This window comes from Mustela erminea, chromosome 20, assembly GCF_009829155.1.
Source record: "Mustela erminea isolate mMusErm1 chromosome 20, mMusErm1.Pri, whole genome shotgun sequence".
Classification (NCBI taxonomy): Eukaryota; Metazoa; Chordata; class Mammalia; order Carnivora; family Mustelidae; genus Mustela; species Mustela erminea.
The window spans coordinates 2,444,441-2,457,158 of record NC_045633.1 but is presented as its reverse complement, the minus strand read 5'-3'; the positions used below and the strand labels follow the sequence as shown (position 1 = coordinate 2,457,158).

Sequence of the window (12,718 nt, the reverse complement as noted above, 5' to 3'; positions counted from 1 at the left end):
TGTCACACGCCCCTGCCCCCCACTCCATGGCACCCTGATCCAGGGCAGCCCCAGCCTTCTGGTGGCTCAGGAACAAACAACGGCGATCCATGCTCTTCCCCAAGTCCATTCTGTCGGCGAATCCCGTTGGCTCTGCCTTCAGCCGATCTCGAAGTCGGCCCGTTCCTGCTAATCCTTCCCGGCACCTGCTGCCTGGACCAGTGCAGTAGGCTCCTCACCAGTGCTTGCTTCTGCCCTTGACCCCATAGGCCTTTCAGACACACAACCAGAGGGATGGGTTGAAAAGTCTCATAGGGTCATATCTCTGCTCAGAAACCTCCAGTAACTTCTCTTTCCAAGTATTTGTCAAAGGGAAGGAGGAAGAAACGAATGAGTGAATGAGAGAATGAATGAATGGCTTTCCGCTTCGGTGGTTGCTGGCACATAGTAGGCGCTCAGAAAATACAGCAGGAACACCCGTGGGTGCGTGCGAGTGAGCGAGGAGCTGGAGTGCGCAGTAGGTCCACAGGGAGCCTGCTGGACCCTGTTGGGTTCTCACCTGCGGTGGGAGTAGGACCGGCCTACCGCCACCTGTCCCGTCCACCCGCTGGGCTGCGAGCCAAGGAGGCAGAGGCCAGGCCATTTTGGGACCCTGGCTGGGCCTGCATCACCAGCTGGGTGGGGCCACTGACGCAGCTGCCGGTTCTGGGAACCCCAGCCGGGCAGCAGTTCTGGGAAGGCTGCTGCTCCGGGGAGGAGTGTGTCTCTGGCCCCCTGCCAGGGCAGCCCAGCTGTCCCAGAGGACAGAGGAAGCTCCTGGCCGACTACAGTCTGGAGCTCCGGGGGTCAGCGGCTCCCCAGCGAGGCCACCCGGAGCCCCCACTGTCACTGGCTTCCTCTTCATATGCGCTTGTCAAGGGACTGGCTACATCCTCTCTGCCCATCCAGCCCCCCTTCAAGCCGGTTTGCGGTCAAGAGAGGGACGAGGAGTGGAGAGCAGGAGGCCCTGCACCCCATCGGGCTCAGGAAGAGCCGCCGGGTCACTTCCCGACTGCTGCTGGCTTCTGACATTTCAAGACTTGCCACTCACGTCCTCCCAAATAAAGAGTAAGTTAAGAGTACCTCACTGCCAGCAGGAGGGTTTTCCCACGTGTGGCAGGCTCAGATTCTCACCAAGGGCTGCTTCCTCCCTCCCTGACCTTGGCTTTGTCACTTGCCGTCTTGACCCTCAATTGCGGCCAACAGCACCACATCCCAGGGTGGCAGGGGCTGCATTTCGAAAGGCAGCAAAATCAGCAGTCAGGCACATGGGTCCTGGAGCAAGGCTGCCTGGGTTCAGGCAGCTTGTAACTTCTCCGTGCCTCAGTCTCTTCATCTTTAAAAGAGCGGGGAGGTTAAAGGCCCCCACCTCATAGAGCTGTGTGCATAGCCATTACCATAAGCAAAAACCTGGTACTCAGTGTTTAAAAATAGATTCTAGAATCTGTTACTCTTGACTTTCAAGCAATAACATTTAATAGATGTTTACTGAGCACACATTACATACGTGTCAGGCACTGTTCGGGTCCTGGGGACAAAACAACGGCCATAAAGCTCTGCCCTCTTGGGGTTTGGGGCTTGTATTCTCGTGGTCGGGAGACAAACAGTACGTATATAGAGAAATTTAAATGCTACAGGTGATCTTTGATACTCCCAGCGTCATGAGCTAATAAGCAGAATGAGAGTGTTTCCTATTTTGCCAAGATGAAATATGTTTTGGGTGAATTGCTTAGGACCTTTATCTTTTTTTTCTTTTTCTTTTTCTTTTTTAAAAGATTTTATTTATTTATTTGGCACGGAGAGAGAGAGAGATCACAAGTAGGCAGAGAGGCTGGCAGAGAGAGAAGGGGAAGCAAGCTCTCCCCCGCCCCCAGCAGAGAACCTGATGTGGGGCTCTATCCCAGGACCCTGAGATCATGACCTGGGCCGAAGGCAGAGGCTTAACCCACTGAGCCACCCAGGCACCCTCTTTACCTCTTTTTCGTAAAGGGTCCTTTGTCTTATTGATTTCTAAACTTCTTTATATATGAAGGCCCTTAACCCTCTGCAGTGTAGATTGCTATCTTATCCAGGTCTTTGCTTGCTTTTTTTTTTTTTTTTTTTTTTTTAATGGTGTATTTTGACCTGGGGAAGTTGAAAACATTTTTACAGTAGGATCTTTCCATCTTTGCTATCTACATCCTGAAATAAAACAAACATTCACACGTGTAACCTCCGTGGTACGGTTAGAGGTGGTGATAAGCAGATGACAGAAATCAACAGGGTGCTGTGATAGAGGTAACGGGGGACCTCTCCGTAGGTGGGGTTTCTGGGTGTAAAGGCTCGGAGCATGTCCAGGTGCTCAGAAGACTTGTGGGGGACGGGGAGGCGGTGCAGGGGAAAGGGTGGAACGGGTAGCAGGGGCCAGACGATCACGGGGCTCAGGGGTTTTTGGTGGTTTTGCTTGGTTTGGGTTTTGCATTTTCTTACACTTTTTAAGATATTTGTGACTCACCTGCAGTCGTTAAGAAAGCATAGAGGCAGGCTCCCCCAAGAGCACCGACTTCGGAAGCGGCAGTACAGCACCACGACCAGCATACGGACACCCCCTGGTCTCGCTCAGGAGGCACCTGTTTCCTCGGACGCATCTGCGCGTGCGCGCGTTAGGGTGCCTGTGCGTGTTAGTGCGCATGTGCGCAGTTGGTGCCGGGCAGTTTGGGCACGTGCCGGGTCTGCATCTCCAGCCCGGCCGCAGCGATGCCCGCACCCCTTGTGTTGCCTTTTATAGCCACGCGGACCTCCCTCGCTGCGCGCCAGCCGTGAGTCTGTCCTCCGTCTCTGTAATTTTGTCCTTTCCAGAATGTTAACATAAATGGAATCCCACGGGGTGCGCCCTTTGGATGCGCCGTTTGCGCTCTGGGGCTTGGGTTTTATTTCAAGTCGGAGATGCTCCTGGTGGCGGGGCCGTGAACTGTGGGCGTCTCTGGGCGGGCCCCTGGGTGGAGACGCCCTTCAGGACCCAGAGGTCAGTGAAGGGAACGAGCAGGGAGTTCGTGGCCTGATTTGATTTGATTTGATTTGATTTTTTTAAAGATTTTATTTATTTATTGGACAGACAAAGATCACAAGCAGGCAGAGAGACAGGCAGAGAGAGAGGAGGAAGCAGGCTCCCTGCTAAGCAAGAGCCCGATGTGCGGTTCGATCCTAGGACCCGGGGATCATGACCCAAGTGGAAGGCAGAGGCCCCAACCCACTGAGCCACCCAGGTGCCCCTCATGGCCTGATTTTAAAATGACTCTGCCCACCGCCCGCGTGGGGATGAAAACAAAGTGAGTCACGTCTGCAGTAACTCCTAACTTCCCCCCTTGCCCCACCTGATCCTTCTCTCAGCCCCAGACTGGGTTTTTGGAAAATCTTGTCGCTGTTCAAACCCTTAAAAACTGCTCATTGCCTAGAAGAGGGGTCTTTGACCTGAAGTCCTTACTTCGGCTGTGGGGAGATCTATGAACTCCTAAAATGAAATGCAAAATTTAATGGGTGAAACTTGGCATGCTGTAAATATCATGTTTGTTCAGCGAATGATGAGCGTGTAGGATGTAGGGGGCAGAGCCTTTAGGCTAAGCCTTTCTAGGCCTTGTGGGGTTTTCCGGCCCTGTATGTCACTTACCATTCTCTGGCCAAGTTTCATTCAGGTCAGCAGTGTTTCTTCCAAAGGGATGCACAGGTGTGATTGGGCAGTCACCTCCCTTGTCCTGGTGCTCCTATCTCTGTTAATATGACTTCCACTAGCTTTTATGTCTGTTTGTTTTTTTTAAGCTGCTTGTGGGGAGTTTGTAGACTTAAGCCCTAGGTCTTTCCTGCTGTTGCTGGTCCTGTTGCTGCGGCTGCTGATGTTTGAAATTGACAAGCAGCAGGGCCGGCTCTTCCTGGCCTGTTTCATTCATCTAGTTGGGTTCATTCTGTAGTTCTAGAAGAAGGTGAAGACACCGATATACTGGAATGCACTTTGGACTCAGAAGACAACAGACCTGGGTTCTGACACTAGCTCTCCCCTCTTGCCAGCTGTGGACCCTGATGGGCAAGTTACTTGACCTCTCTGACCTCAGTTCTCCCAGATGGAAAGTGGGGTTAACAGGCCATCTTGCAGGGTTCTTGGGCAGATTCAATAAGGTCATGCTCCTAACGCGCTTAGCTAAGTGCCAAGCACAATGTAAGTACTTGACAGGTGGGATTTAGTTGACACGAATCTTTGGCTGGACCTAAGGAAACAGTTTCCACTCCTCAGTTCTGCTCAGCTGTGACCTGGAGATGAGCTTCTGTGGAGGAGAGGGAACTGCCGCCTGTCAGAGAGAGAATGTGTGCAGGGCATCACTGTTTGGGTTGGCAGTGAAGCCTGGAGTGGCCTGCCAACTCCAGTGGGTCAGGAATCCCATGATTGAGAGTGTAAACTTGAAATTATTTTCTCCTGCCGTATGCTTGGCCCACGCACTTGGTAATTACTGTTTTTACATCTCTTATTTATCGCATCTCTGTCCTCCATCCCTGTGATATTCAGGGAGGCTGCTCATGGCAGGCTGTGACTGTTACTGCTCATTGCAGGCTGTGACTTCCCCTGAATGCAGCCCCCACTTGTCCATGAAGCCAGCTGGCATGTGCGTGTGTGTGGTGCATGCGCGTGAGCATGTGCGTGCGCACGCGGTTATGGGCATACACGTGCCTGTATTTGGATGTGCCCTCTGGAACAGATCAAAGATAGCCACCCTGACTGCTACAGATGTGATGTTTTAGTCTCCCCTGCCAGGGTGGCTTGACTTTATCATAGTAGCTCTTCTGCTGTGTGACTTTGTCCATGTTTGCTTGCCGTCTCTGTTTCTCTTGATTCAAAATCAGAGCTCAGGTGACACCTTTGCCATTTCTGCCGAAGGATGCTGTGGGCATGTGTGAACTTATCAGAGGAAAAGCCACCTGGATTTTGTATTTCACCTTTTCTGCCACAGGATGCTGTGGGCATGTGTGAACCCATCAGAGGAAGAGTTCCTGGAACCTTGTAGAGGACACCAGGTCTCGGTTAAGTTTGATGCTTCCTTGCAATTTGTGCACTTGGGGCAGGAACAGCCGAGAAACAAGGCTGTGTTCTTGGGGGTGGCGGGGTTAGTTTCAGAAAGCTCCCGACCTTGATTTGTTCCCATTCCTGGCGATTGGTGAAGGTGGTGCCTGCCAGGCTTCTGTATCTAAAGTTAGATACAATTGTATCTCTATATGAAGTATTGTGTATAATATATGGAACGTTGGAAAGTTGGTAAGTATTCTGACTCATTAAATTAATAAGCCATACAGATTTTGTGGGGAGATACTTAAAGGTTGCCATGGAGACATAGGTCTGCCCCCTTCCCCCGACATGTTGATCTAAAACAGAACAGACTCTTGTGCCCTGTTTGACTCCAAGAGTTAAAATCAATTACTATATGTTTATTGCAATGCTTCAGTCGTGCCTGTTTGAGCCCCGAATACTGTTAGCTGGGTCCTGTGTCTTTTTTGATGAATCCCCACCATTCTTGGGGTGCGTCCTTACTTTCTGAGGCAAGGATTCCAGGCTTATCGTGCACTTTCCCTGCTCCTGTGGTCAGCCGCTTCTTCCAGGAGCCCTTGCTCCATTCGGTGTGGAACGGTCCTCGAAGCCAAGACCTGGGTGCTGGGATGGCGCGATGATCAGGTGTAACACACGATCATAGCCCGGGTCCTTGACTTACAAAGAGCATTACAGAGGCAGTTGACAAGCTGGAAATAGGAAGGTTCTGGGATCCGATGGCAGTAATGCCTCAGTGTCATGTGCCTGGTTTTGATGGTTGCCTCCTGGCTATGTAGGAGAATGAAAGTCCTTTCTTCTGAAAGATGCACCGCAGTATTATGGGGTAATTTATCCATTATGGACAAACGAATGAATAAAATGAATAAGTGCCAGGGAAGTAGAGAGACCAAGAGGAAAGGTCTGGAGGTGGGAACGGGTTCGGTGCGTTCCAAGGGCGGCCGGGAGTGAAGATGTGCGGGTGGCAGGAGCACGGTGCACAGGTGCTGGGCCAGGCAGGGAGGGAGGCCGTGCCGGCCGGGGAGGTCCTGCAAGTGGAAAGCTTCCAACAGGGGCATGAAGGCCTTCCTGTGCTCCAGACCCTGGGTGCAGACGGCTTGAGGCACACACCTCACTTCCTTTTCGCTGTACGACCTTGAGATTGAGCTTGGTATCGTTTCCACTTTGCAGATAAGGAAGCTGACGCTGTGAGAGATAGGGTAACTGCCTTAACAGCATGCAGCTACCAAGCAGCAGAAGGAACCTGGAAGCCACGATAGAGACGCACGCAGGGGTGGGGAAGGCAGGTGCTCTCAGCATTGTTGGGAACATACCTCAGTACCTTGCTTTTTAGAGGGCTTTTGGCATTATGTGCTTGGAGCGTTGCGGGGGGAAAAGTACTCACTCCCTGTCCCCCGTGGGCGTTCACGTCTGAGGGTTTTTCTTAACAAAAGTGACCAGTGGCGACTGGGACTCTGACCGTGTCCGCTCATGTAGTGTTCACGAGACCCCAGTCAGATGGGAGCTGTTATTAGCTCCTCTTTACAGGGTAGGAAACTGAGGCACAGGGCCGTTTGCTCAGGCTCACAAGGAGTGACAGAGCAGGTGTTTAAACTTCAGGAAGCCCACTACATAGCCTTTGCCAAGAGGGGTGTTGAGCAGTATTTTACGGCATAGAAATACACACACTCTGAAACAGGAGAGGTTGTATTAGCCCATTCTGTTGAACCAGACACTCACAGAAAAGATGAGAAACACGCCAAAAGGTCGCCAGTGGTGGTTTCCCAGGTGATGGAGTTATAGGCATTCTTGTTTTGCTTGTTGGCTCGGTCCCTCTTCTCTAAATTTTCTGCAGTGATCAAATGTGGCTTTTGTAATATGAGAAAAGATCAACAACATACTTTTTTTTAAAAAGGGAAAGAAAGAAAGAAAAAGATAAAGGGACACCTGGGTGGTTCAGTTGGTTGCGTGTCCAACTCTTGATTTCCGCTCAGGTCACAAGCCGGTCGTGAGATCGAGCCTGGTGTGGGGCTCTCTGCTCAGCGGGGAGCCTGCCTCTCTCCCTCTGCCCCTCCCCCTGCTGAAATACATAAATAAATCTTTTTTTTTAAAAAAAGGAAAAAAATAAGCTTAAGGCAAGGATCAGGGGAATATGGGGTGATGGTTCTCCAAGGATGAGCACAGTTACCACAGTGTGTAGAACAACAAAGCAATAACAATAAACAAAGGCTAAAAATCCAATGGCAACCCATGGGGGATACTACGAATTTGACGCTTTGGATCTACAGTGGTATGGAATGATACTTAATAATATATTAAATACTAGGGGCGTCTGGGTGGCTCAGTGAGTTAAACCTCTGCCTTTGGCTCAGGTCATGATCCCGGGGTCCTGGGATGGAGCCCCGCATCGAGCTCTCTGCTCAGCAGGGAGCCTGCTTCCTCCTCTCTCTGCCTGCCTCTCTGCCTGCTTGTGATCTCTGTCTATCAAATAAATAAAAATATTTAAAAATATATATAAATACTAAAATTGAAGTTTTAGTAGGCAGAGGATGCTCTAAGTAAAATTAATAAAGTTCGTATTTATCTCCCTGTTTGTACAGATAAAAATCTGGAAGCACTGATATGAAGGTGTACAGGAGTTATTGCTAGGCCTTGTAATTTGGGGGGAATTTGCATTGTGGGTTTTTTTTTGGGGGGGGGAGTGTCTGTCCTTTCTGATTCTTATTCCCCAGTCTGTATTGTGGGATGCCCTTAACACAGTAAGGGCAGTGGACGATTCCATTCATGTAAAACACAAACACTAAAGGGAATCTACGGGGTTAGAAGTCAGAGTTGTGGGGTGATGACCCAAGGCAGAATGGCAAAACCCCAGGAGTGTTTAACAAGAGAGGCTTGTTTAGCTTGGGTCCAGCGGGCCAACTTAACTGGGCTTGGCTGAGCTTACTGGGCTCAGCTGTGCACCTGTGGCCAGCCTCAGGTCGGCTGCATGGCTCTGGGGAGCTCACTCACAAGACTGGGAGTGGCTGCCTGTTGACTAATGCAGAATGGGACTGCCTGTGACATGGCATTGTCCCATGTCACCATCCTCCCGCAGGCTAGCATGGCTGTGTTCTCAAGGCAGTGGTCGTGCAAAAGCACGCTTCTGCAACACATCCCCTTGCTAATATTTGGCTGCCCAAAGCTAGTAACACAATTGAGCCCATAATCCAAGGGCAGGGGCGAACGCCCTACCCAGAGGGGTGGTAGTGGTGGAGGCATTGAAAAGCTATGTGGATCCAGGAGGGGTGTGAAGAATTGGGGCCATTGACGTAAGTCTAACACACTCCACACACTCAAGCATCATTTTTATTACTTGGATATACCACCATTTATTTAACCAGCTCTATAAGGCTAAACATGTGAACATCTCCAAAATGGATTTAAAGGAATTGTAAATCTTTTAGCGCTTTATTTGGGGTTTTAACACACACACACGAAGGTTGAGTAGGGAAATAAATTGCTAAGTGTTGGGTTAGATGAAGAAAAATAAATTTCTTTGCTGCAGGACTTATCAGAGCCTTTACAAGCAAATGTGCATTGCGAACTTTCTAAAGTCCCAGGGTTGCTTAAATTTAGCAGGTCATGGGGTTTTTCTTAAGAAGTGTCTCTTGGGACAAGGCATTCTTTGGCTCTCATAATGGGCTTTGTGCATCTGTGTCATGTTTCATGATTACAGAGAGAAAGCATGCACATGCATGCCTGGCGAACACAGAGGGCTCATTGTTGGCACTAACCTGGCTCACTTTCTCTCAGCAGGTATCTTAGGATCTCCCAATGGGGTGGCTTTGCTCTGGGCTCACATTCCCCGTGAGCTGCCTGATCCTGGTGTGGGTAGGAGGCTCTGGTAAGTCCCCAACTCCCATTCATTCCTTTGTTGGGCCACTCATTCAGCAAATGTTTACTGGCCCTTTAGATGCCAGGCTCCTAGGATAATCAGTGAACAAAACAAAGATTCCGGGCCTTGAGGAGCTCACTATAGTGGGAGGGGACAGCTAATGATGTTGGTCCTAATTATAAATCAGTTGTAAAGAGTGTTAGAAAGTGATAGAAAAAGACAGCACGGAACGGAGTAGGGAGCACACACTTGGCGGGGCAGGGCGGGGTGGGTGCAGCACCAGATGCGAGTTTTGGACACGAGGTAAGTTTGAGATACTTATTAGAAATCTAGACTAGAAATTTCTTAGATTAGAAATTTCCTTGATTTGGCCTCAAAGGGGCAAGTAGTGGAGTTTCCAGAAGGTAAAGGTAGACCCCGCCTCCCGGGGTATTCTTCCGCTTCAGGAACCTTCCCCCATGCTGGCTGGGAAGCTCCAGAACCCCGCCCCGCCCCCAGCTTCCTGAAGACTGGCACACAGCTGGGACTGTGGTCTCCTTGTTTTGTGATGGACTCCTCAGTCCTGTCTGGGCTGGTTTCCGACTTGTCCTCCGGTGCCTGTCCCCCTTGCTTGTGTGACTCTGGCTGCTCAGAGCATTCCTGTGTCCCCGCAGGGAGCGTTAAGGTCCTGCGGGAGCCCAGCTGCTTCTCCGACTACATCAGCGTCTCCGTCTGTCAGTGGGAGATGGACGGGCCCACCAACTGCAGTGCCGAGCTCCGTCTGTCCTATCAGCTGAACTTCATAGAGTCCGAGTAAGCCTGGGGTGGAGCTGGGATTTGGGGGAGGCTGGGCCCAGAGGGCTAGGGATAGAGCGTGAGTGGTAGAGTTCGCTGTGTTGTGCGGTGGACCGTGGAACCCCGGATACGTTGTTCCAGGTGGGTCACTGGAACCATCCACAGCACCTGGGGTCCTCTTCTAGGCAGGGCTCAGAACAGTTAAAAGGACATCCTGGCATGTGCCACACACCAGAACATAGGGTCCACCGACAGAGACATTCCAAGGTATACCAGGCTGGATGGGCTGTGCTTCAAAGTGTGCTACAATGGCCTAGACCAGGGATCTGCAAACTATGGCCTGAGGCCCACACCCAGCCCACCACCTGCCTTTGTAAATAAAGTTTTATTGGCACGCGGCATGCCTATTCGTTTCTGCATTGTCTGTGGCTGCTTTTGCACTACAGCAGAGTTGAATAGTTGGGACACACACACTATGGCGCTCAAAGTCCCAGATATTTGCTATCTGGCACTTTGCTGAAGACATTCACTGACCCCTAGCCTAGCCTGTGAGACGTGGGGCACTGTCCACTGGGATAAACGGTGCTACCCAGAGGTACACTCAGACACACACACACACACACATACTCACATTGTTATGAATTCCTTAGTGCCTTTGTTTCTTCCCTTTCACTGGCTTTCAAGGGGGAGCCAAGTTCCAGGACCATGGCCATGGCCAGAGCCATACAAGAGTCCGTGGTGGGTGTGGCCTGTGGCTGTGGCCAGTAAGGAGAGCAGCGCTTGTCTGTTGTCCTCACCACACCCCTGTTCCCAGATCTGATCCTGGAGGCAGAGTAGTTGGGAAGCCGGTAGAGCATGTGTCCCGTGAGTCATGTTCCAGGAATACCGTGAACACAGTGACCTAAGGCCACCTCTCTGTCTGCAGGAACCGCACGTGTGTCCCCGAGAACCGAGAAGGTGCAGTGTGCGTGTGCTACATGCCCATAGATGACGTGGTCCAGGCCGACGTCTATCAGCTGGACCTGTGGGCTGGGAAGCACCAGCTGTGGGGCGGCTTCTTCCAGCCCAGCAAGCATGGTAAGTTGGGCATGGTGGACAGGGCCCAGGGTAGGGGCGGTTCCCGATCCCCAGCTGGGCTGTGGGGCAGGGGTGGCCGGGCTCCAGTTGGGAGTGAGGCGCAAGCAGTCTTCTGCGTATTCACAGACATGATGAGAAGTTTTTTCCTCCTTCCCAGGCCTCAGTCCTCCTATCTCTAAAATGGGACTGGGCTCCCTAGCACATCAGGTCCGCTTTAGCTTTTATATTTCAGCCCCCTGATTTTAAGTGCCCGGACTGGGGTCTTGAGATGAGGCTTCTGCTTAATGGAAGGCACGCTGGCTGCCGAGGTCCGTCGCCTGTTGCCTGGTCCGCCGCTGCTGCTTCAGACGGTCCAGACCACTGAAGGCTGATGTAACCTGGCAGCCTCAGTCCCCACAGCAATTCACCGTGATTCTGCTGTGGCATAGTGATGGCAGTTTAAAACACCATTTATTGCTGTGTGACCCTGGGCAAGTCACATGACCTCTCTGAGCCTCATTTTCCAGAAGAGAGTTATCCCCATTTTACATCTGAATACAATACAGAGAAGGCAAGTGACCTTCCTAAGGTCACACATCTACTAAGCCACAGAGGAGAATTTTCACCCGTATCCACAGAGTTCAGGGCTCTGCAGTTCCTGAAGGGCCTGCTTGTGCCACCCACGGGCAGTGGGTTGTTTAAAGAGACCAGTGAGCAAACCCATGAATTAAAATCATTTCTGCACACGTGCATTGATTTTAATACATATTTTGTAGCTATGATTGCCTGGATAGGATTGCTGAAAAGGAGACAGTTTTCAAACACACAAATCCAAATAAAAACAGTGAGTAAAAACACAGTACATAGACGGGGCCCATTGTGTGAAGGACAAAGGTGAAAAAGGCCAATTTAGGGTCAGCGGGGCTCACACGTTTTGCATTTCACTGTAGAAAGCTGGTTAATAACCACGAGTGCCAAGTAGAGTTTTAGCAACATTATAATTGGTATTACAGTTGTCGTGCTCTGCTGAGATGCGATCCATGTAGGATTCCAGAAATGTGCTACAGAGGTGTGGCTGGCTACAAATCTAAAGATTTATTTATTTATTTGGGAGAGAAAGGAAGAACAGAGGGAGAGGGAGAGAATCACAAGCAGACTCCCTGCTGAGCACGGACCACCCCCCACCAACGTGGGGCTCGATCCCCCGACCCTGAGACCATGACCTGAGCCCCAGTCAAGGGTCAGATGCTTAATGGTCCGTGCCCTCTGGGATCCCCCCCAGTTGACCCATGTCCTGGGGGCCATCCCCCTCCCCACACCCGGACAAGCTCCTCACCAGGCATCTCTTCTCCACAGTGAAGCCCAGGGCCCCTGGGAACCTCACGGTTGACCCCAACGTCTCCCACATGTGGCTGCTGATGTGGACAAACCCATACCCTACCGACAATCACCTGTACTCCGAGCTCACCTACATGGTCCACATTTCCAATGAAAACGACCCCACGGACGTGAGTGTGTGCGCCGGGGAGCTTCTCTACAGCCCTTGGGACTCGGGCGAGTGGAGACTCAGGCCCTGGGGCCCGACTGCAAAATCGGGGACCTAGGGCTCGACTTCCACCCTGGCCCTGTGCTGGGTTCAGTCCTTTTTCACGGAGAGAGGAGGCCCAGGCTCAGAGCCTCCCACCCCCACCGGACAAGTTCAGCCGTCATTTCATGCTGTCCCTCAGTCCCCATGGCATTGACCGTATAGGATGCTAATGGCATCCGATTCGGGCTTTGCCATCACGGCGGTGATTGTGAGCTTGCTTCTTAAATGAAGGTAGTGACAGGTTTTTAAAAGGGACAGCTGATGGACAGCAGACTGTCCAGGAAATACCAGCAGGGGCTGTATGCAGCGGTGGGGGGCTTGGCTCCCTTCTCTTTCAGTTTCCAGTGGGGACAGAGCTCATTTC

At 51.3% G+C, this 12,718-nt stretch overlaps 1 protein-coding gene across 6 annotated transcripts in view; it reads left to right on the top strand.

Annotated features, from left to right (window-relative positions):
- IL4R (interleukin 4 receptor) overlaps positions 1-12,718 on the top strand; it is a 35,374-nt gene that overhangs the window by 10,541 nt on the left and 12,115 nt on the right. For 2 of the 6 annotated variants that reach the window (XM_032327317.1, XM_032327318.1), the window contains exons 2-6: positions 928-1,086; positions 8,855-8,945; positions 9,590-9,728; positions 10,636-10,787; positions 12,123-12,274. In XM_032327317.1, the coding sequence (XP_032183208.1) occupies positions 8,876-8,945; positions 9,590-9,728; positions 10,636-10,787; positions 12,123-12,274 (513 nt within the window). In that variant the 5' untranslated portion in view covers positions 928-1,086; positions 8,855-8,875. Of the gene's footprint in view, positions 1-927; positions 1,087-8,854; positions 8,946-9,589; positions 9,729-10,635; positions 10,788-12,122; positions 12,275-12,718 lie in introns of those variants that run through there. The other 4 variants (XM_032327319.1, XM_032327315.1, XM_032327314.1 and 1 more) reach the window with 4 other exon arrangements.